The sequence below is a fragment of the Thunnus thynnus genome, chromosome 12 (assembly GCF_963924715.1).
Source record: "Thunnus thynnus chromosome 12, fThuThy2.1, whole genome shotgun sequence".
Classification (NCBI taxonomy): domain Eukaryota; kingdom Metazoa; phylum Chordata; class Actinopteri; order Scombriformes; family Scombridae; genus Thunnus; species Thunnus thynnus.
In genome coordinates, this window is record NC_089528.1 from 26,565,595 (window position 1) to 26,588,277 (window position 22,683).

Here is a 22,683-nt window from a genome sequence, read left to right on the forward strand (position 1 = left end):
ACGAGCTCACTGTTAAAAGCTCTCTATTAGCAGACAGTCAGGAAGCGCGGGGGACACCGCACATTTCACCCTGCAGACCACTGAACACAGTGTGGGTTGGCAATGTGGTCGAGGATGTTGCGAGGGAGACATGCAAAGCCGATGCTTTCACAGAAAACCACTGAAAAGGAAATTTTGCTCCGCGGGTCATGCACGGCTCCAAAAAAATTGTCAGGTCTAAAGGGTCTCTACTCCCTTTGGCTGCACTTCACTAAAGACTAAATCCATGACACTTGCAGTACAACAAAGCAAGGGCATGAGCTACAGTTTATCTACCACCAATGATCTCTTTTTGCCATTTAACATCTGACTTCCAAATTCAAAACAGACCGCTGCGAACGCTGAGCCGTCGGCATGCAGCAGGCCTTGGCCTACCTCTTATGATAATATGACTGTTACATAACCAAGTACTCCAGCTGAGCGGAGCACAGACTTTGAAGTGACAGCAAGCCCCCCTCCTTCCCCTTCTCCCTCCTCCTCCTCCTCCTCCTGCTGCCGCCGCTTCTGCTGCCCTGATCTCCTCCTGAGCGCCACGTGCCGCTGGTCTGCCAGCCTGCTGTGCCATCTGACACACTGAACCCCTGACACCAAGTCTTCCACAAGAGCAAGGAGGCAGACTGGCTCCAACATGCGTACACTGAACAATAACAATACCTGTGACTGATTTACATGCCCCTTTATTTACACATTAATCAAGACTGCTGGGTCAGCTACGAGACTGCACCTTTAGAGAAGGTATGAAGCTGATATACATATCGCTTAAGGGACCCAGAATAAGGGTCTCGCTCCGTCACACTGTTATCTGAAAAATGACATGAATAGAACGGAGGAAAACACAGTGAGAATCCCATGGGGTGCATGTAGTTTACCAAACAACCCCCCCCTAAATCCTACAGATAACCACAACACCCCTGCGGGATGCTACATAACCCAGATAAGGGAGCAGACTTTGTTTATCTACCTGTCTCAGCAGACTTCACCTTAAAATATCACAGCTTCTCTGCTGTCCATTGAATTGTAAATATACTATAAGAGGAGCGCACCAGAGGATGGATAATTATCTGGCGAATAGAGGCTGTGGAGAATTGGGTTTTAGCTGGGTTTAATGTTGTTGTGGCTCAGAGGTTGAGCGGTTCGATACCCGGCTCCTCCAGGCTGCATGTCTAAGTGTCCTTGGGCAAGATACTGAACCCCCCCCCCCAAATTGCTCTAAATGGCTGTGCCGTCAGTGTGTGAACGAGCTCCTTCGGATGAGCAGGTTGGCACCTCGCATGACAGCTTCTGCCATCGGTGTATGAAGGTGTGTGAAGGGGGTGAACGTTGGCGTGTAGTGCAAAGCTCTTTGACTAGAAAGGCACTACAACATAAATGTAGTCCAAAATTCAAAATATCAAAACCAGAAAACCCAGAGACATGCTTTTTTTTTTTTTTTTTTTTTTTTAACAGTCACCACAGCTATCCTGCTCTGACAGGTACACATAAGGAAATACATCAAATCCCTTCAGGTTAGTGGTGTCAGACAAGGAAATAAAAATACACCTGGCTGACAGGTACACACGCTGCATGTTTAGTCTAATGTCTTTACTGTTTGAACAGTGCTGCGATAACTGAATGACATCAGCTGCATTTTACATATATTTACACACAAAAACACAGACACAATGTATGATAACAAACTACAGCCTCCATGTAAATAAACATGACGGTACATGGCATGAAAATGTGCTAGTAACCAACTGTAGTTTAACTGTGAGAACCTGCACCGAAGCGAATAATGTAAACACAGACAAGACACACGTGCATATACTATTATCCCGGGACAACATGACAAAAGATTGTGTTTTTCTCCGATGCATGGCAGCAATGTTGACATTTCTGTCTGGTAGTGGCACTGATGCCACACAATCTGAAATCACTAGCTCCCCCTTGCCCTGGTCCTTCGCAATTACGCCAACACAAGGCCCCCATCCTGACAGACAAGACAAAATGTCGGAATTGCTGAAGTCACATGACTCCTTTGTACTCAGAAAATCACCTCACACACAAATAAGCCGGCCAAACCGGGCAATTTTGCCCAATAATGACACAATGCATCCCCGCTTTACCCAAACAATAGTCCAAGTGCCTCATATACGCCGTTTGCAACAGAAATCCGTCGTGTTTCTCCTGAGAAAATTGGCGGCCATTTTGTGAAAGCTTGCGCAGGAGGAAAAAAAAAAAAGAGGGACGCCTCTGATCATGTAAAAATAAAAAATAAACCACAGCGTATATTTTCACATTTTTCGAATGGTAAAAGCATACCGATTCCTCTTCTTTCTCCATCCCCGTAGGCATCTGCGGCACTGCCCGGTTAATGGATGCATATTCGTGTAGGTCGGGTAAATCCTCACAACGGAAGACGGGTAGTGGCTTGGTAGCGTCCAGCGCCCGTGCCCGAAACGACAATTTACTCATTTTTCACAATTCGAGATGCAATATAAATCTATCCGATCTCCTAATATTCACCACGGTAACGAGTGGAGCTTTCATGGATGTTTCTGTGCGGTTAATCTCTATTCTAACGTTCGAATGGTTGTAGCTTGTATTTAGGGCGTCGCCAACGGAGCCGGGGGAAGGCCCGGATCTTGGTCGCTCTCTCTCGGACTGTTTTTTTCCGACGCTCCGCTCCCTATCGTTGGTTCAGTGCGCCATGGACAACATGGCGGACATTTAAAACTCTTTTGCTCTGTTTCGCTCGGAGCGGTCCAACCCCCAGTTCGCGGACCGACCATTCCCACACGGTCCCGAGCGCTTGCGCGTTGCGGGGGTGGGGGGAAGGGGGCATTTCTTGCAAACTAACTCCTCTCCACACATAAATTATTGAAATAAACATTAGGCATGACCGAAATATATATTTGGCAAATATAATAACTAAATAATGGATTGCATTTTAAATGAAAACAAATTTAAATAAAATACGTGGATATCAAAAGTGCAGAATATCTTAAGTAAAATAAATACACAAAAAAAGTAAAAAATTGATAAACAACATATATTATAATTACTGGATGGAAGAAGAGCCAATTGAAACCAAATAAAGAGAAGTATCAAATAATTTATAAATCAACGAAATATATAAGGAAAATAAATTAAAGTCACACATTTTTAAAAAATGTGCAATTTCTACCAATAAAAACCCATTATTTATTCAAGTGTTTTGAGCATTATTTATAGAACAAAGCCCTTTTAAATATTAAATATTCATTAAATTAAATATGTTTACAATTTGATATTAAATCTACATCTCTCAAATCCAAATTAAAGTCAGTTTATTTGGATATTCTGTCCTATAACTTTAGTAATGCATTATTATCATCAAAGGACCAATAAGGGTGTCTTCTGTTTCCATTAAAAGGCTACTCTTAGGAAATATAACTATCCTTAAATGCCTTAAACAATAAACACGATTCCAAGCTAATTTTTTAAATCAAAACAATTACTTGTTTTATTAAAACTCTATTATATCCTATAAAGTTTTCTTTTGTGGAAGTTTTATGAATTGGTGTAAAATTGGGGGACAAAAATCCTTAATGAGGTACAAATTCCACATTATCCAACACATGCAAACACCTTAAATACCAATGACGTAACTGCTTCTGCTAACTGAACTGAAACAACAACTCCAACCCACTGATTATCATCTATCCTGTAACAGTCCACAGTAAAGAAAAATGTTTATACCAGGTGAGATGCTTCATTTTCACTGTGTGAACAATGTCGCCCTCTTCTGGCCTGAGAGGCAAAGGATCGATCTGATTTTCAGGACACCCACATGATGTTTGTATGGAGTACAAACACACACTGCACACACACCATAAATATTTACATCTAAACCACTTCAGCTCTGCAAGTGCACTATTCAGTCTGAATGAGTCCAGAGGAGTCAACACCTTAACCCTCATAATGTTAGTACCATTCTTATCTCAATGAACTGAAGGCTGTAATTCTGTACTTCCAGGGTGATTTCAGATAAGGTTTTTCCATCTCCTAACAACAGGTTGCTAGACAACCAGAGCCAAAGACGTGTAGGATGTTAACAACTAACGTCTATCGAGGTCAGAATAATACTTTGCAATCAATAAAACAACTTACCCATTGATGACATTAGGTTTAGCCAGGGTCCACCCAGGGAATGTCAGGTTTTCTTTTCATCATTAAATCCATTAAATCCACTGACTGCATCATGAGGACCTGAAAACAAATTCACAAGAGCAAAGAAAAAAAACAATGAGGTGCTGTGCAAGTGAGATTTAAGAAGAAAACCAATTAAGTTTTTTTTTTGCTTCTCAAGTAATACAGATCTAGAAAAAGGGTTGTCTGGGTGGAGCAAAGACAAAAAGTTTGTCCACCACCTGGTCTCAATTGTCAGCAATGCTGCCTAGTCTGGCCCCCCCCAACGACCACACCTGGCTGTGTCCGAGGCTTCGTGTGTCAGTCATTCCAGAGTCCAAATGAAAGCAATATTGTGTAAAGTGAAGTCCCCCCCTAAAGTTGATTTATCTAGTTTGCAGTTTCCAGACAGTCGCACAAACTTTCATGATTTCTCCTTGGTCTTTACAACATTCATGCGGCAGATTTAGTGAGCACAAAGCCTGAAAGAGTCAGGCCCAATCCCAATGTCCACATTCACAGACTCGTGGACTTTGAGGTACATCCACACTAAGTCCACGAGGACTCAGGGCTGTCCCACTGTCAAATCTTGTGTGACGTTAAATACAGGGTTACCAGTGGAGGCCCGGAGGCGTTTAAAAAAACTAAAACAAAAAAAACAAACAATTATATGCCATTTCAAACCCTTGCAGCCTCTCGCACTACAGCACCTACCAGGTGACGTCAATCAAGTCCATGAGGGTTCAGGGCTTAGGACTTAAGAGGGGACATTGGGGATGAACCAAACCCGTATTCTCTCTACAATATAGCAAAATATAAGAGGATCAGGTGCAATGTGTTGTCTGTTAAGATACAAGTTCTGGATGACAGTGAAGTCGATACTTTGTATTAAATATTCAATTAAAGATTAAAGATTAAATTTTATAACCACACAGGCAATGTTGGTTTGTCAGTCCACCACTGTGGTCCAGACTGAAATGACTCCACAAACGTCGGGATGCATTGCCATGAAATTTTGTACACAAATTCATTGTCTCCAGAGGACAAATCTTACAGACTCTGGTGGTTTTAGGGCTACTTTGGTGTTGAGAGTTTTAGTTTTGTGTGAAATGTTTCGGGATCTTTTGGATTTCCATGAAATTTGTTACGGAAAGTTATGGTCCCCAGAGGACTAATCCTAATGACTGTGGTCAGGGTCTGAAATTAACACCCGCCAAGCGCTAAACGCAGGTAGATTTTCTGTTTGGCGAGTAAATCTCCGAAGGCTATCCGCCACACTGACAGGTAAATGTTTGTAACAAAACAGTCATGTAATAAAATATCTGGCATGATGGCTCAGAGGAAATCACTCATGTTTGTCCCTTTACAGCGTAGACATATGTAATATGTGTCTACACAGTGCCGTAAAACTGTAGGAATGCTCGAGACGGTCTGAGGCGAAGGAGCACCAGCAACAGACTGTCTCGAGTGCTCCTAGTTTCGCAGCACTGTTTACTGTGCAGGACATCAGCAACTCGACATCGCAGCTCTCCACTAAACTGTCACTTGTCTGTCGCTAGCTATCATTGATTAAATAGCTATAACATGGCAACATTTACAAGGAGTAAACCAACCTTTAAAACAAAAACCCACAGACGAAAAGGAGGACGAAGCGCAAAAAAAAAAAAGTTTTGTGAGAAATGGAGATTTGGAGAATTTCATCATCTACCAGTCCTCTTGGCAAAAAGTTAATTTCAGACAGACACTGACTTTGGTGATCCCCTTGGCTTTTCACATAGCGCCACCAGCAGGTCAAAATTCCACTTAGTCCAATTCTTTGGTTTATCACCTAAAACTAATGACATTCCCATCAACCTCAGCTGTACTTTGTGTTTAGTGTTACTTCGCAAATGTTAGCACACCAACACCCTATACTAAGATGGTGACCAAAGTAAATATAATACCTGCTACAGTTCTGTATATTATTAGAGCTAAAAAGATTAATCAAATAATTGATTAGTCAACCGACAGAGGCTTAATAGGCTACCATTTTGATAATCAATTAATTGTGTAAGTCAAACATTTTGTGGTTCCAGCTTTTCAGTAGTGAAGTTTTGCTGCTTTTCTCTGTCTTGTGTGGTGGTAGACTGGTAGTTTGTTTGATGAAAAAAAATTTCTGACATTTTATAAAACACTTAGCTAATCCATTCGTCATGAAAATAAGCGCTGTGCCCAAGTACAGCCTCACAGAGCTGCTAGCATGGCTGTAGACTCTGACTTTTGTTATGTTAACACTGGGTCAAAGGACCTGTAATCTTAAAAGTGGTCCCTGATAGTGACCCAACCCAACTCTGCACTCACCTTAACGTCATTTCATGTACATTAACTACCAGGAAGGTGTTTTGTTATGCAAAGCAGCATTGTCATCATCAGCACGATGGCAGATGAAACTACAGGGTGTGAACATATATTTGAATATTGATCTGTTGGATATACGTAGCTATATGTTGTCAATTAAAGGTGTCTCACTGAGTTTTTCTTGTGAACAAACTTTTGGTTTACATTCAGCGTCTCTCACCAAAACGCATTGTCTAAAAAATGCACTGTAGGTTTTTCCTTCATCACAAATCATTTTTAACATTTTGAAACCTGCGTTGCTCACATCCATGTTTACTAGCTAGCAGTTTTCTTCTTCCCTGGCTTTGTTTGCACACTGCTGTGTTTCTGGGCGGATTACCGCCACCTGTGGATCAGTGGAAAAGTGTAAAACCAGCAGAAATGTGGATCTTGTTGCCTATACGTGTGTGAATGCAAACGTGCGTCCTCATTTGAACAGAGAAAATAGGAACCCCCTCATTGAACATCGCTCCATGGCAACACTAACGGTACCTTTAAGATAAAAATATTTATATTTATTAATTTTTCTATCCTTACTTATTCATTCTTCAACATTTCTAATCATCCTAGTTCTACCTGTGATACATTTATGATGGCGACTAAATTATTTTCATTATGGGTTAATCTGTCGATTATTTTCTTGATTCATCTTTTAGTTGTTTTCCAAAGACCAAGGTGTTGTCCTTGCATTTTTTGTTTTGTCACCAACCCAAAGTTATTCAATTTACTGTCACTGAGGACTAAATAAACCAGAAAATATTCACATTTGAAAAGCTGGAATCAGATAATTTGGACATTTTTTCTTAAAGAAAACGACTTAAAACAATGAATTGATCATCAAGAAAGTTGGAATTAATTAAATGGTAACTTGGCAATTAATTGATCAATCAACTTATTGTTGCAGCTCTAGATACATTATCGATAAATAAAATTGTGATGCATTCTCTTGAAGTACTGAGATGTTTAGTTGCTGTACGGCAGTTGAGCCATTTCCCATTAGTTTATGGTTATTTGACATTTGGACGGTGGTGTGTGTGTGTGTGTGTGTGTGTGTTCCAGTGTGTTTAAAAGGCTGAAATTAGAAGTTGGAAGCAAGGAGACGATGAAGAGAATATAGTGTGATTGATTCCTGCTTTAGGAGGTATGGTTCCCCTTCAAGTTACACAGATATACTATTGTATTATAGAAGAATGCCCTTAAATATTCTTTGACTTCCAGATAACTATCAGCCCTAGTTAGAAACATTACACGTCAAATGAAAAGAGTCTAAGGTCCTTTGTGTCCTGTCATGTGATCATTTTAAGTGACAAAGCAAAATAAAAGAGCAAAGAATAATAAATGAACATATTTTACGTTTCAGAGTGTTGGTGACCTTGACATCACAGAGGTTTAAACTTATCGATACGTGTGATCACACTAGCAGACCATTTCAACCTTACATACAATACTTTCATGCCTTGCATTCTTTGTGTTAGCCTACAAAAGTGTCATGTGGGTGGGGTTTGTCCCACAATACCCACAGAGTTTACACAATCACAGGAAAGCACAGGAAACCCAAGTTATTGTACTTTTCTGGTTGAGAACTTACCTGGTTGGCCTGATGTAGTAAACTCTATCTATCTAGTATTCTAAGCAGCTTTATCAATAAATCTGAAGTATTGATAGTGCTGCTGTCATTGCTAGTCACCATGAGGCAGCTCTATCCTCGACTGGATGCAGGTTTTCCTAACTTCCATCTTTTTACAAGGTGGCTGAATTAGTTACAAAAGTCTTCCCCCTCTTTTTTTTCAGTCCATGTAGGGAGAGGCGAGTTTAAGGAAGGGAGCTACTGTGGGTTAGATAATGCAGAGGGGGATATGAGGGATCAGGACCCATGCAGGCCAGGGCCAAGCAGTTCCCTGGCAGACCACAGGAGCTGTCTGGCACTGTTTAGCCACACACCCCAAGCCTGTGATCCAACAATGTAACATTTCCAACCAAGATGATGAAAAATCCCTAATGTGAAATTATGTCAAAAAAATTATATCTGAAGCTCTAATGGACTCTTCACCTCCATCTTCCTACTGATGTTTTTTTTCCACTCTATTAGCCAGATCACGTTTCCGACCTTGTATTTTAGCCATTAATATAACGAATAATGAACTAAATTTTGTTTTACACATTGAAATACATTTCATTCGCCTGGATCGCTCGATATTACAAGCTGCTCAATTCGGGAGCTGGCAAAGTGATTAGGAACTTGTGGTTTTAGTGCTGAATTGCATCCAGCTGACCAGCTAGGAATTTGATTGCGTGTATGAAATCATCTGATGCCAGAAACACTATTCACGATGGGCCTTTTTTTAAGCGACCATCGATTCAAGTTAAAAACATTATTAAAAAATACTCACCAAGTCGATATTTCGGCACACGTCGGGGACTTTGAGACAGATGGGTAACATTTCTGCAAGTCAGAAGTAAAAAAAAAAAAAAACAACAACAAGAAAAAAAAAAAACAGGCAACACGACGCAGCTAGCCAGAGAGGGAGCCAACTAACATTAACGTTAGCCACAGCTACTTCTCCTAGTTGGCTTCATAATAAAAACCAAACGACAAGCCGGTATCTCGGCAGGAAGAGCCGCTGTCCGCTTTCTGTCCACCGCGTCAAACACCGTTTTTCGGTCGATGAAAAGTCTGTATTTCCCTGTCGATGTAAAGCAGGCTGAAACTAGAGAGGTGGACACCAAAGTGCTACTGTTGGGGGTTAACAACTTTGCTGTAAAAGACGGCTCCTGATTGGACGAACGAAGCCACCAATCACCTGTGGAGAGCCCTCGGCTGGTGGCGTCACGCTCCACAGGGGATGGAACGAAACGTGATTGGCTGACAGTGTCACGATGAAGTCTGAGCCTTAGCTCATGGCTGGATTTTTTTATGTCCCACTTTTATTTGTTTCTAGTTTTTTAGCCTCAATCTTCACTGCAGACGTGCTCCTCATTTATTTAAAAACTCATTTTACTATCAATTATTGCCTCCTTATGTGAAATGTCTGTTTTACAATTAAAAAAAAAAAAGATGGGCGTGTAAGACACATCCATAGACCACCTCACCAATATGAATGACAAGTATTTTTCAACAAACTTTTTGAGTATTATTTCAAAGCATTAAACAGTTGCACTCAGGCTGTACAGATCACCACGCACTCCCAACTTTTTTTTTGAAGCAAATCTCATGTCATGTCATTTAATTAAAAGACCCAACACACAACATTTTGCTATAAAATACTCATCTCAAATGAACCAATCACATTTTATTTATGTAGATTCATTTGGGGTGGAAAAAAATGGCAGCCAAATTAACTTTATTTTACTTCATGACAGTGTTTTCTCAAAGTTAATGTAAAACCAGGAACATTAACCCATAAAAAGGATTATTTCATGCTTTTCATCCTGAAGGTGTACAGTAAACTGACACACATTTCGAAATGTGAATAGGAATTCAATGTTGTTTCAAAAGTCCTTTTTTCATAGACTGTGATTAGTTAGAAACATGCTACATTCCCAATCAATACTTTCTATATCACAGGATCTATGGAGCAACTGCACTGAAAACTGAGGGATACAAAATCTGAGTTTTGTGCCAGATTTTATCAGATAAAATGAAACATTTAACTAACAATTCATCTAGCGACCTCATTTTAACCAGCTCACAGTTCTCAGTGCTTCCATTTGTCAGTATTATCTACAAGGCATGAATCAATAACCTCCTTTGTCCTTGGTTCTGATTTTGTTGAGGCTGATCATTTGTTCACATCCCTGCTCAACAAACATCCCCATCAGCTTCTTGCACAATCACAGACCTGGTAAAAAGCATAAAATCTAATTCTGGCTACAGAGACACACTGAACACAACAGTCAGAAAATAATAAATGTACAATAATAATACTTTAACAATATAGGGGTACATTGTTTGGAATCTTTATTCAATAAATAATTTTTGAAATACAGAATTGCAAATGTGAATGTGTTGATGAAATTTAAAAAGGCACTTAAAAACAACGGTGAAACGTGTAACCTTTTTTCTTAACGTAAAAAAAAAAGAATGTCTAGACATTACTAGACTCGTCCCTTACCACTAATCTTTAAAAACCATTTCTGCTTCTTTTTAATAAAAAAAAAAGAAAAAACGTTTGATCGAGGCACTAAAGGAGTTACGTGGAATTGCTGACATTAGAAAACATGTGAGCATTCCCCAATTCATATCCTACAAGTACAACAAGGCATTGCGATATAAGCAAATTTAGTTAGAAATAAGGCAGGTTTATGTGTATTTGGCATTTCTATGAAGAATTAAAAGGACCTGAGTTGGCTTTTAAATTAAGCAAGTAAAACCTGGAGCCATATAGTACACTACTGTACTGTGTGCACTAATGTCCTTTCATCTAGAAAGGCAGCCCATGACTAGGGATTCTTCTTCTAGACAAAGATACATTTCAATTGATTGTTCAGATGTAGTAAGTCACTCAGAAAAAAAAACAAAAAAACAAAACATACTGTCGCCTTCATCCCTGTTCTGTGAATACATATATGGCTTTACACAGAACCTAAACATACTATACACAATTCATGGCGGCCGGACATAGCCGCGTTGCGCTACATTTGAAGAGTTTCAATCCAAAGAGACATTTTAAAAAAAAGTGACATCTACTCAGTTAAAATGATTACAGACAGAATAAGACCTTTGTTCAGATGGCAAACAGATCTGAACACCTTTGCTCACCATCGTTTTTGAAACATTGATGAAGTACTGGCAGTAACTACGTACACTTTGTACACATAGTTATTTGGACTGGAACCCTTCATTTGTTATCCATTATCAACATCCAATTCAACCCTCAACACAACACTGATGGCTTAATGGTTCTATATAAAAAAAAAATAAAAAAAAAAAAATAAAAAAGGAACAGGTACGTACGCTGTCGTTACCTTGTTCCCACCAGGCCTGTTGCGGAATAACTACGAATCAGTTCAACATATTCTCTCAAACTCCGCAGAGGCAAAAAAATAAAAAAAACAAAACAAAAAATAAAACCCCACATTCATACAGACTGTACAAGAAGATTCCAGATGCATAGAAAATACAACAAGTTAGTAAAACAATCTGAAATAGTGGCAAAATGCAATGCTATTTTTTTGTGACTACAACAATAAAAACAACAACAAACAGTGAGAGCATTATAAAAACCCGCCCCTCCCTTCACCCCAGCCCATGTTCTCCATACAGTGATGTCACAGTGAAGGCAAAGCTCCATCATTTGCCTTCGTACTTTGGATTGACGACAGTTGTTACGGCACTTTTGTAGATTGGATTCTCACCCTGAGGAGGAGAGAAGAGAAGGGTGAGTGAAATGGTTAACAAGTCGACAAAATCACAGCAAAGTCAAACCTTCGTGTGGTTAAATTGTTTTGTCACAATGACAGAATTTTGAAACCAGAAAGCTCAACAGATCAAGGTTAAGTAAAACGGTATCATGGCAAACAAGAAAACCCACCAAGGAACCAGTGCCCACATTGTTCACATGTTTCACCATCCACCAACACTTTGGTTGAACATGTGGCATGAACATCTAACACAGGTTTAGCAGTGAATGGTTTAAATATGCGGTTTTAGCAGCTTGAGTCTGACTGTTGCATTCGACTGTCAAGTGTCAGACTGCTACTTCTGTCTATTTTAATCCTTAAAGGGAAACTACAGTATTTCTCAACCAGGGCCCTTTTTTCCCATCTTTTTGTGTTTAAGTGACTAATGGGGACAACAGTTTTTGAAACTGGTCCAGTATTGAGCAAGAGCTCTTCAGCCAGCAGCTGCAAAACAGGCTGTAATGTAATCTGACGGGGCAATTGCACCGCGTCAATGTATGTCCACTAAAAGTTGTTGTTTTTGCCACTGAGGCTCAGATTGTTCTTATAAGTGTCTGACAACATTATGGAAAGGACCATACAGAGAAACAACACGATTTCTTTACCTTTCGCTTGATCTGGTTTGTTTAGTTATTGTGTCTAACTAAGTCTTGCTCAAAGAGATGAGAGTTGAGTTGTTGGAGGAAGATAACTAAATATTCAGCCTTGATTTTGCTCCAACACAACAAACTCGTCCCGCCACTCCTCTCTCCAACTCTCACTCATGTTTCCATTGTTGTCTTCCAACAACAAGTCACCTCTTGTGAGATTTCAGAGCGAGACTTCTCCGTGAGGGAGACTTGGTGAGACAGAAAAAACAAACAGACCGGATCAAGCGAAAGGTAAAGAAAAAAAAGTTGAATTTCTCTATAGGGATTCTTTCCATAATGCTGTCAGACACTTATAATAACAATCTGAGCCTGTCAGTGGCGAAACCAGAACTTTTAGTGGATGTACATCGACGCTGCACAATTGCCCCAAAGGATTACAAACTGGACCAACTTCAAAAATTGTTGCCCCCATTAGTCACTTAGCCATGAAAAGATAGCGAAGTTTCCCTTTAACTACTCTGTATAGTATTGTGTACCTGCCCTGGTGATGTGACACAGATATTATTCATTTTTTTGTTGCAGAACACATTTGAAACAACTGAAACAATAATAACTGAGCTAGGAGTCCATTTTACATTTATATTTCAGTTGAACAATATTTTAGTAAAACAAAGCCAACACAAATCAGTAATCTTCAGTTCACGGAGTCATAACGCCATCCTGTAAGTAGTGGTTATCAACTTCTAATGATAACAGGGTAATGTAATACCCTATTATATAAGAGTTTGCTGCTTACAGTGATTATGGGCACCATGGTGATGCAGTAGGTACAAAACACAGCCAAGAACTGCTGGCAGCACCACAGGTCACCATAATCATTGGGTAAAGAACTTGAAAGCGAGGCATTTTGACTTTATGGGTCAGTTACAATGGCTTGTTTACTTCCTTAAATTTTCTCCATAAAAGTAGTGTGAACACATCATGTAGAAATTCTTAAAAACTTTGACCAGTCAAATATATCAGTCAGGCCATAAAAATCTGAAGGTTAAATTCCGTTTGCTCTGGTTTAATTAGAAAATAAGAGATTGTCCTCTAAATATTTAAATATTAAGTTTTCTTACATATATATTCCAGGCATATTGTCACAGTCCTGTGAATTTGACATTTCATGGAAAACTGCCCTATTTTCAGCTTGTGACCATGTGTTTTTACATAATTTAATCGGTTTTGAAATTGTTTACTGAGCTTAAGAAGTGGGAGAATATTCTCAACATATACAAGAACATTTAATCTAATTTAATTTAATTTAATCATTTTATCAGAAAAATTCAGATATCACCAAATTTGGAGATACATGGTCTTCACCAGACAGCGATGTATACTGCATAAACTTAACATGCATATTCATGAATAAAGTTGTCTGTTCATATTAACAGGTTTCGTTACGGAAAAACCGTAACCACCCACAATAAGAAAAAATGCAAATATTAAACCAATGAACCTTAGTAACAAGCAATTCACACATACTACCAGCTGTGGTTAATAAAGTTATACAAGATGTCACACTGCACTCTGCACAGAGGAAGAAGAACATGCAAGAAGCCAACAGCTGATACAAACTTTGACCTAAAGCGCGGTGCCTTTATTCCCATAACTGGGATTCTGGAACTGGTTAATGGGGCTCTTGTAAATTGGGTTCCCTTGCTAACATGGAGAAGGAAAAGAGGAAGAACAGCAGAACAGAGGAAAAAGAAATTAAGAGAAGCAGGAAAAAGGCAGTGGAAAGGATAAGCACAAAAGTATGACAGAAAAAAATGTTCAGAGCAGAAAATGTGAAGCAAGAAGAACATCATTTTTGTGCTGCTATGGTTTTCCAGGGTTTATCATGTTTCCATTTTTATTTTGGACCCTGATAGATATGTTCTCATGTGATGGCAATTATAAACATTATTCAGATTCCTTTCCCGCTGTAGTAGTATGTTGTTTCTAGCTTCCTGTAATCTGTTTTGTCACATTTCAGTAGGATCTCTCTCTCTCTTTCTTTAAACACCAAACACATATCCAACAATCTGAAGTGCTATAAATAAGAGACTTCTAATGAAAGATAAAACAAAAAAAATACTGAAAATATCCCTCACAGCATAAGCTTTCTTGCTACACTATGGGTTTTTGTTTATTCAGAGGAAATACAAAAATAATTGACAAGTTACCTTTTGCCAAAGGATAACTTTGAAAAGTATTTACTTGCTTCTACTTAAGTGAAGTACAAGTAAGTAGTGTCTCCCAAACACTGGCTATAATTAATGCTTCTTCCCATCAAGACATAAACACTGCTGCTGTGACTAACACATAATAGCGAGCAGCAGTGGAGCTTTCCATCAGAGTCACCCAGCAGTCCTCCTCTTTCCCTGCTTCATTGCCTTTTATGGTCCTGCAGTTGTACCATGCGGACAGTGAGAGGCAGCACTGTCAGCTGAGGGAAGGCTGCTCCCTCAGCGAATAGAGACTAAACAAAGCAGTATGAAGCTGAGGTTGATCAAGGACATGAGTGAGAGCCGCAGAGCTGGAGATTCTCTCTCTCAACGTTATGTTATACATCAGGGATCCCCCATCTCACTTCATTTCAAATCTCTATTCTCTCTCTACTCCTCTGATGTTCATTATTTGACATATTTGACCACAGTACTAGATTTTTTTTCCACTATGGTGCTTTTTCATACATGTTAAGAGCTGGAAATTACTTAAATTATTCTCATTCCATCCTTTAAAAGTTAAGGTTAGCCAGAGATTATTTCCTCAAGTAAATGTTACTAATCTTGGTGCGACTATACAACATAATGCTTCTTCAGGTATCAATTTTTTGACCTAGGGAAAAGAATATAGCCTCCACACTTGCACAGGGTCAGATGACTTATTCCTCCGGGTCCTGTGGTGTGACTGACTCACCGTGTCCCACTTGGCGTTCATCTTCTCCTTCTCAAACTTGGCAAACTCTCGGCGGTCGTGGATGATCATGAGCAGTTTCCAAATAAGGAGCAGGGCGAGGCCGATCAGCACAATGCCTGCTACCACGCCAGCTACAATAGGGATGATGTCAGGTCCTGCTGGGCACTCTGAAACACAGACAAGACCCCGAATGAAAGCCACTGCTGAGGTTCACGAGGTTCATACATCTTAAATGACAAGAAATGCAAGAGTTTCAACATCGCAAATTTATATCTTTCTCTCGCATGTTTACAGTTAACGGGTGGCTTACAGAATTAGATCGATGTACTCTTTCTAAGAAACATTATGACCATGTGGAAACAATGACGTCTTAACTGTCAAAACTAAATTGGTTATGGGGGGAACGAGCAAAATAATGGATTGCAGATTTCATGCAGATTATAGCCTTATCGTAACTCTGAAATTAATTGTTCAAATGAGGGGGCAAAAAGGTATCCTTTGCCCCCCAAAAGGGGCAAGATTTTTCTGCCCTATGTGCCCAACAATCCATTTTTTTACAAACATATTTATCCAAAAAGGGCTACCAAGTGTCTGATAAATTCAGGTTAAAGCCTTCAGACACAACTGATACTACAGCGAAGATAACTTGTAAAATAACTATGCAATAAACCAAACAGCATTATATTCAACATATCAGAGAATGATGAAACATACTGTCCAGTTCTACTTTTTTGATAAAATGCCAGTATACTCCAAATTTAGCAGTTCAATCGTACCCAGATTCTCCACCACGTAGACCTCCTTGGTGTCGTTCCTGATGGCGTAGGTGTAGTAGAACCAGCAGTCGTTGGCATCTCGCTCTTTGCAGTGGGTCAGTGGGAAGCTCTGGTCTGTGGGCTGGGGCAGCTTGTCGCGGTCCTTCACCTTGATCAGCTGGAAGTAGCTGCAGTCCCGCTCACAGGTGTCCTTCTTCTCACCAGCCTGGAATGCTCGGCACTGCACGCACTCTCTGCGTAAACACGACACAGCGAATGTTGACTCAACTCTCCATACAATCCAAGCATGCGCTTGTGAGGGCCGTGAAACAACCACGACGAGTCACCAGTCAGACAAACAGAACTTACAGACCGACACCCACAAACACTGCAACTACCAAGCAATAAAACTAAACTACAACTAAATTGAAGACCCAGGAGGAACCACAGGAAAAGGAAGAACATGGCTTCAGACTTACTTGTGTTCCGCGCAGACGCCGGGGCAGGTCGGACAGATCTCGCAGGTTGGACCTTGGAATTTGGGATTGGTACATTTGCAGATGCCGCAATCGCAAGTACCACGGCCGTTGCAGATCTGTCCGTTCTTGGCAAGGCAGGTGGACGTGTCCAGGGAGCAGTCGCAGGCACTGCCTGTGTAGTTAGCGTCGCAGATGCACACCCTGCATTCGCAGCGTCCATGTCCTGTTAGAGCAAAGGCATTGGTTACCACATAGTTAAATAAAAAACATTATTTGTCTTTCAAATGATGTCATGTCTACAATCCTCACCTCCACAGAGCTTGTTGTTGGAGCGATCGCAGTTGAAGTTGTCGCACTCGCAGTACTTGCCGCTGTAGATCTCTGCAGGATTCTCCCTCTTCTTGCATTCACAGGTGCCGCAGACACAGTCGCCGTTATTGCTGCAGATATCTGTACCGTTGTCTTTTCTGCAGTTGGCATCCAGATCCTCTGTTCGTACTTCATCTTTGCTGCACTCACAAAGACGCCCGATGCGTCCCTCATTACACCTGAAACACAATATAAGAGGTTAACTATGGGGAGCGGAGAGTAATTCAACAAGACAATAAAAGTATACTAAATGTTTGGCAAACTTTAAGTGAAGAACACTGGTGTGATTATTTGGAGTGATTATTTGAGTTGGGGAGGTAAAAAAAGACATTATTCCCTCCTCATTTCATTAAAATCTATGGTACATGGTTCACCAGCACTGACCTAGTGAATCTCCCTGGCTTAATACTTACTTGCAGGCTCCACACTCGAAGGTCCCGTTGCCGAAATGGCACTTCTCGCTGTTAGGTTTGCCTTCTATAGAGCACTCACATTCGCAGATGAACTCCAGAACTACCTCCACCTCCTCAGTGAAGCCCAGCGGTTTGATTTTAATGACCTCAGACTTGCCATTTGATGGACATTTCTGGGATTCAATGGAAATCTTAAAGGACACCTGGGAACCAGAAGAGAGTTTATAGGGTCATTAAACCTAATCAGGAGGATGCCTTGAAGCTTACTGTGCCGTTTTCCAGACATGACTGTTAGCTTGTGATGCGTTTTTCATCTCATTTGTTTTGATGTGACTTTTCTGTCTTTTTCTCCCATTTGCAGACAGGGCATTCAAGCTATATGAAATTACTGCTACCAGTGAGAGAGCACTCACATCACTGGTTTCTGTGATGCTTTCCCCACAGTTTGATTTGAGATGTTAAAGCAAGACAATGTAACATCTTCTGAGCAGCAGCAACAGCGGCCTCTGCTGCCACAAGCCGTAATTACAGGATGCTAACTGATGTTTGTAATTTCCTGTTTATACTTTCAGATATCAGCCTTATTTTACTGTTTCCTGAACCTTTTCAGCCGTATAGGAGCCGTGTTGTTACTGCTGATGAAAACATTTCTAAAAATATGTGCGCAATAAGCAACAGCTGACTTTTGAGCCCTTCAATGTATTACAATCACTTGTTATCTCGCCAATATGTAACTATATTGTTATCAACAGAACTAAAATACATACTAGCAGCCACCAGACTGTATTGTCCATGGTGTGTGAAGATGATGGGGATCGTAACGGAAGTCAGTCAGTAGTACACAGCTGCTGTGGGTTCAGAATTTGAAAATCACGCAAATAAGATCAGTCAGTGAGGGATGTCGCAACAGGAGGTGTTGAAGTTTGTTCTCTCACGTTACAATAGTGAGGTACCCTCACTGCAAGGTAAAATAAGCTGTTCAGGCTACCTGTTGGAGATATGCCGTTTGCTGAAAATGCATCAAACATCATCATCATCATCATCACTGTGTCTGTTTCTGCTTGTATTTATAACTCATCTGCTGAATAAATAGCTCCAAATCTTGATGCGTTGACTTGTTTTTAATTGAAGAATAGCACCGCTAACGAAGCTCCGCTTACAAAGCTCTGCTAACTCAGCGATAAACACATTTCATTTCCTGCGAGTTCTTCACAATAAAAGCCTTCCATTAGTTTGTCAGTAAAAAAGCTTTTAATATGAAGTAGCAGCAGGAATTACTGTTACATTCAGGTAACTACTATTTCACACCTGATCGTACCTGCTCAACACCAGAACAGGCGATCGCGGAGCATAGTGGGAATGAAAGAAGCGCCATTCTTCCTATAGCAAGTAAGTGTACCATCAAAATGGTTTTGAAGCTGTTATTTTTAAGTAAAATAGTTGCATAATGTTGCTTTACAAGTTTTTATTTTTCCATCTGGTACCTAAATGTCTTCTTTTATTTTCATTTTTGCCTATGTGAACAAATTGCTTGAGAATAATTATATCTAACCTCATCTCCGATGGAGATGTTGGAGCACTTCCTGCCGTTCTCCCCGGTTCCCTCCACACCGTTCTTACAGATGGACTTGTAGGTGATTGAAACTCCCTCTGGCAGCCTGCTGTTCTCCAGAATGACTTCAGATGACAAAGACTGTCCAAAAGAAAAGAAAGTATATTCACTACAAGCTGTAGGTTTGCGGGAAAACCTGTCAATTATTCAACCTGTGCACACAAGCCTTTTTCCATGTGGAAACCCAGCTGCTACCAGGCAGCTGGAGAATTTAGGACACCTGGCTGTTTTATTCTCTTGGGCTTATTTAACATCAGTAGAACATCAGTTTTGACTTTGATTTGCAAGACAATTACAACTACATTCTTGTGGTGTTTCAATCACTGTAATCTTTATTTAGTCAGAGAATTGTTTAGCAAAGTATTATCCTCACTGAAACAAAGAAAAGTGATGAGCTCAGGGTTTTTCACTTTTAAAACAGGTTTAAAATGGTTTGTATAAATATCTATAAATATGAAATATAGAAAGTATATTTTAAATAAAGCAAACAAATTGAAATCATAAGTCATCTACTCATAACAGCTGTGAAGGTGGTGTTGTTTGACTCACATTATAGGCATCAATAATGAGTTTAATCACGTTGCTGGAGTTGGACGACAGCGTGCCGACAGCTGATTTGGGAATTAGATTTTTCAACTCCTGTAAGAGACACAAAGGTTCAAGGTGAGATAATAATGAACCAATATTAAATATGCATCTTAGTTTTGAAAGAATTTGAAACAAACACTTTGATGACAGTGACTACAGCTCAGAATACACAAACTTTACCTTGTAAACAGGCTGGAATTCCTCAGTGACTGCAAAGATGGTCTGAATGTTGTGGTCACTCAGTTTCTGGACCAAATGGGCGATGGAGGGGTAGTCCTATCAAAGGATGAATCAACACAGGCACAAACAAACAATCATTAATAAAAGCAGAAATCAGCAACCGTGTCAGATCCCAGACTGTGTGGACAATAAGTGTCTGGAAAAAGATGACTGTTAACTAGAGCTGCAACAATTAGTCGATTAATCGGTTGATTGAAAGGAAATTACTATTTTGACAATTGATGCCCCCAAAAAATGCCCAAATTCTCTTGTTCCAGCTGCTTAAATTTGAATATTTTCTATATTTTTTAGTCCTTTATGACAGTAAACTGAATATCTTTGGGTTGTAGACTGCTGGTCCAGACAAAACAAGACATTTTAGGTTGAATTTTGGGTTTTGGGAAACAGTGATTGATTCATTTTTCACCATTTTCTTATATTTAATAGACCAAACAACTAATCAATTAATCAAGAAAAATGAACCAACAGATGAATAAATACTGTATATATATATATTCGCTAGTTGCAGCCCTACTTTTAACACCAATAGGACTACTGAGTAATACTGAGAACATTAGTGAAAGGTCAAGCTGAAAACAGCACACATGCTCACTCAACTCTGGATACATTATGCATCTTAAATAAATGATAAACAAGACGTTTTAGATTGCATTCTGGGTTTTGGAAAACAGCGATCAACATTTTTCCAACATATTTTTATATTTTATAGACCAAAAAGCTAATCAATTAATCAAGAAAATAATCGAAAGATGGATAAATACTGTAGATATTCGCTAGTTGCAGCCCTACTTTCAACACCAACAGGACTAGTGAGTAATACTGAGACCATTAGTGAAAGGTCAAGCTGAAAACAGCACACATCCCCGGATACATTATGCATCTTAAATAAATGATAAACTTCATACATAATAGTGGCTCATGGTGTACATGTTGTTCTCCAGATGGCACTTTCCATCATTGGGCAGGACGATGCCGCCCAGTTTGCCATCTCCAGCGAAGTGGAAACCAGCATCAGTGGAAAACACCAGCAGACGAGTCACGTTCCTCCAGCCGATTTGCTCCTGGGAAGACCAAGACAAAGAGAGTCTTATCGTTAATATTTTACATATTTTGAAAATACTCTTGCCTCCTGGATACAGTGTAATGGAAAAATAAATCTAAATTTCCTAATACCACTAAAAAAAACCTCCTCACCTCACAGACTGCCACCTGCATGATGGCATCGAAACCCCCCTCTGGAGAGTCCAGGTTTCCTGAGATCTGCTGCTGACTGACCAGCCGATTGAACTCATCTCCCTTGTCTGTCAGCTTCAGGACGTTCTTGTAGCTGAAGGGGCTCGTACAGTTCTGGTTCCCTGTGCAGGGGTTGAGGAGCCTGGCGGGTGTGGTGCTGATGTAAGGCATGACTGTCTTCTCCACAAAGGAGCCGAACCCTAAAGGATAAAAAGGAGCATGTGTTTTGTTAAAAAAATATTTGCAACACTACAGTTTTTCTGTTGATTGTAATCCTTTTAGAGGGAGTCAAATTTTCCTCACCAATCCTGAAATCTGAGGTAATCTCCTGCATTTCCCTCATGAGGTCGGTGCCAAGGTTCTTGACATTTTCCAAATCATCTTTCATGGAGAATGAGAGGTCCATAAGGTAATACAGGTCGATGGGGTAGTCCTCAGCACGCTTGAATTTCAGATCGAAAGTCTGGGGCTCACCTGAGAGACAAAGATCACACTTTTTTTATGAAAACTTGAGGGATTGTGACCACAGCAGACACATTTTATTAGATTAGACCTGCCTGTAACTCACAGTTTAGTGTTACTACTTGACCAGGTTGAGATGAATCACAGATACAACAACTAAGATATAAAACAGGGAATTTCCAAAACACTATACAATAAAGTTCTAGATTAAAACATCTCGAAATTTTGCAGTTGTCAAACTATCATCCCTCAAAATCATCACAATTAATTTTAATTAAGTTATTTATCATTTTGACAGTGTGACTATAACATTATTTTAAATATAACAAGGAATCATCCCTTTAGTCTGTGCTTTTGCAGAGCTATGATAAATTGTGAACTTGTGTAAAACTTTTTTTCTTCCATACATCATTTCATGATCAAGAGCAGTGACGAGACAGACTACCCTTTTCCAAAAATGTCTCACAAAGAAATGTATACTGAAATATAGTACTCTCAAAGAAAACTTTCCCCACATGACAGCAGTTTCAACCAGACTGTTCTCCTGAATTGGCCGAGCACTCAAAAGATTCTGCTACAGGTGTTGAGTATTTACCAGATCTGAGTTTCAGGCTGAGTTTCTGGGGCTGGATCTGTGTGATCTGCTCAGGATTCAGTTTCTCAGCCCCGTCCTTCTTGCGGTTGGTGACGGGCTTGTCCTTGATTATGGTGGTGCTTCCGCGGGGGTTCTCGATTTTGGACACATCACACTTTCTGGTCTTCAGGGACTCAAGATCATCACAGCGGGCCGACTTGGACTGACCGACAGTGAGGAACTTCTGCAAAATAGAAAAAAAAAAAGAGGTTGTTGTGAGAATTATTTTAAGTGAAATCTGTACAACACACCTGACTGATTTCCTAAACGCTGTTCCTTTGGCTTTAGCTTTGTTTAAAGTCACTCTGAAAAGATGGAAACCTTGCTATTGTGGGGATCTAACCTGTGACAAAGATGGTCTTATAAGCATCAAGGCCACATAAAATCAGCCATGCAAG

The 22,683-nt window shown here is 40.0% G+C and overlaps 2 protein-coding genes across 6 annotated transcripts in view; both read right to left on the reverse strand.

The window, feature by feature from the left end:
• LOC137194592 (enhancer of polycomb homolog 1-like) overlaps positions 1–9,308 on the reverse strand; it is a 66,005-nt gene extending 56,697 nt beyond the window's left edge. Inside the window, exons 1-2 of one of the 3 annotated variants that reach the window (XM_067606642.1) lie at positions 8,955–9,308; positions 4,171–4,269 (exon numbers count right to left, since the gene is read on the reverse strand). Coding sequence is in view for 2 of the 3 variants with exons in the window: in XM_067606643.1 (XP_067462744.1) it covers positions 2,341–2,493 (153 nt within the window). In the remaining variant the exon portion in view is untranslated. Of the gene's footprint in view, positions 1–2,340; positions 2,867–4,170; positions 4,270–8,954 lie in introns of those variants that run through there. The other 2 variants (XM_067606643.1, XM_067606641.1) reach the window with 2 other exon arrangements.
• Positions 9,309–9,888: 580 nt separating this feature from the next.
• LOC137194596 (integrin beta-1-like) overlaps positions 9,889–22,683 on the reverse strand; it is a 31,305-nt gene continuing 18,510 nt past the window's right edge. Inside the window, exons 4-17 of one of the 3 annotated variants that reach the window (XM_067606648.1) lie at positions 22,247–22,469; positions 21,493–21,663; positions 21,151–21,389; positions 20,862–21,017; positions 19,897–19,992; positions 19,678–19,767; positions 19,069–19,209; positions 17,517–17,719; positions 17,044–17,282; positions 16,735–16,957; positions 16,277–16,509; positions 15,501–15,667; positions 14,181–14,258; positions 9,889–11,920 (exon numbers count right to left, since the gene is read on the reverse strand). In XM_067606648.1, the coding sequence (XP_067462749.1) occupies positions 14,181–14,258; positions 15,501–15,667; positions 16,277–16,509; positions 16,735–16,957; positions 17,044–17,282; positions 17,517–17,719; positions 19,069–19,209; positions 19,678–19,767; positions 19,897–19,992; positions 20,862–21,017; positions 21,151–21,389; positions 21,493–21,663; positions 22,247–22,469 (2,259 nt within the window). In that variant the 3' untranslated portion in view covers positions 9,889–11,920. Of the gene's footprint in view, positions 11,921–14,174; positions 14,259–15,500; positions 15,668–16,276; positions 16,510–16,734; positions 16,958–17,043; positions 17,283–17,516; positions 17,720–19,068; positions 19,210–19,677; positions 19,768–19,896; positions 19,993–20,861; positions 21,018–21,150; positions 21,390–21,492; positions 21,664–22,246; positions 22,470–22,683 lie in introns of all 3 variants that reach the window. The other 2 variants (XM_067606647.1, XM_067606649.1) reach the window with 2 other exon arrangements.